General features: G+C 41.2%; 1 protein-coding gene across 1 annotated transcript; it reads right to left on the minus strand.

The window, feature by feature from the left end:
* Nucleotides 1-783: 783 nt before the first annotated feature.
* Nucleotides 784-1,371, minus strand: LOC133286843 (uncharacterized; the record flags this gene model as incomplete). Its single annotated transcript, XM_061484339.1, has 1 exon — nucleotides 784-1,371. A coding segment is annotated over one exon (588 nt), but the record flags the coding sequence as incomplete, so codon positions are not given.
* Between the last annotated feature and the right edge of the window lie 50 nt (nucleotides 1,372-1,421).

Consider the following 1,421-nt stretch of genomic DNA (forward strand, 5'->3'; position numbering starts at 1 on the left):
ATCTGAGTTGGGAAGGGAAACAAAACTGATTTGAAATAAACGCAGATCCTCAAGACCAATCCATGGAATCCATTACCCTTAGGTTGATTAAAAGGTTCTTAGCCTCGCATGGCTAAGGTAAACATAATTGAAATAAAAAGAAGAAGAAGAAGAAGAAGAAGAAAAGATGAAGAACGCAATTGAATAAAAACTCAGAGAGAACTTCTCTGTTGTAAAAACTGACTCCCAAGGGTTTCCTAGAGTCCCCTTTAAATAGCCGTCACGCAGGACGGCTAGGGTTTCATTGCTTCAGCCCAAACATAAAATAAAAAAACCGAATAAAATAAAATGAAACAATAAAACTTGGCTTTGGGCCACTTAAGTAATTGGGTTTTAATTTAAATTACAAGCCCAATAGTCAAACAAAACTTCAGCAAAACGCGTCCAACTTGGTGTCCGAAATCAACCAGCTTCTAGTCCGAATTGGGCTTAGAGCTCTGCATAAGAATTGTAGCTCTCTGTGTTATCTGAAAAAACCAACAAGAACGGAGTCAATCCGACAACTATGGACCGAGATATGGCCAAAATACAGAAGTAACGTAAAGCTGAAAAATTCTGACGAAAATAAATTAAACCCAATTAAAAACTAAAAACCTAAATTAACTCTAACAATCATTATTTTATTCAAATAAATCCTAAAAATACTAATCAAGAGTAACAAATAAGTGTAACAAAATATGTGTTATCACCCGCAAAGGAAGAAAAAACACAGAAATGGGAACTCAAGCCCCATAGCAATCAGGGTCACGATGAAAGAGTGCACAGTCCAGAATCAAACAATACATCAATATCACAACCACCAATGGAAATGGTACCTCTTACAAGGTTCGGAGCTCTGTCCGACTGCTGCCGATCCAAGGTGTAAACTCGGCCCATGGCTGGTGACACGACAGGTGCCGCTGTAGGTGGAGTAGGAATCATCTGTAAAGGAACCGCCTGAACTATTGCAGCTCTAGCAGCTGATGAAGGACAATCTCTGGCATAGTGGCCCTCCTTGCCACAATGAAAACAAATGATTTGGTCGGTGGCACACGGCCCAACATGTGATCTCCCACATCCAGTACACCTGGGAATAGTGGAATGTCTAACTGCACTTCCCTGAGTCGAAGTCCACTTGAACTGGTTCAGCGCCTGCCTAGCAGATAACTGCTTCCCTTTGCCTTTTCCTCCAAAATTCATGTCTCTCCAGGAAATGAAGCTACCAGCTCCCTTCACCTCAAGCTCTCCCGTCTTCCTCTTCCTGTTCTTTATGCAAACATTCTCAATATCATGGCTTTGCTGGATCAAGGTACCAAAGTCTCTAGAGGCAGTACCAACAATACGATCTTCTATCTCTTCATTAAGTCCCCTACGGAAATTAGAAGCCAAGAATGCCAATGTAG

The sequence above is a fragment of the Gastrolobium bilobum genome, unplaced genomic scaffold (assembly GCF_033153095.1).
Source record: "Gastrolobium bilobum isolate Gb01-03AN ecotype WA unplaced genomic scaffold, APGP_CSIRO_Gbil_v1 utg139562, whole genome shotgun sequence".
NCBI classification, from domain to species: Eukaryota; Viridiplantae; Streptophyta; class Magnoliopsida; order Fabales; family Fabaceae; genus Gastrolobium; species Gastrolobium bilobum.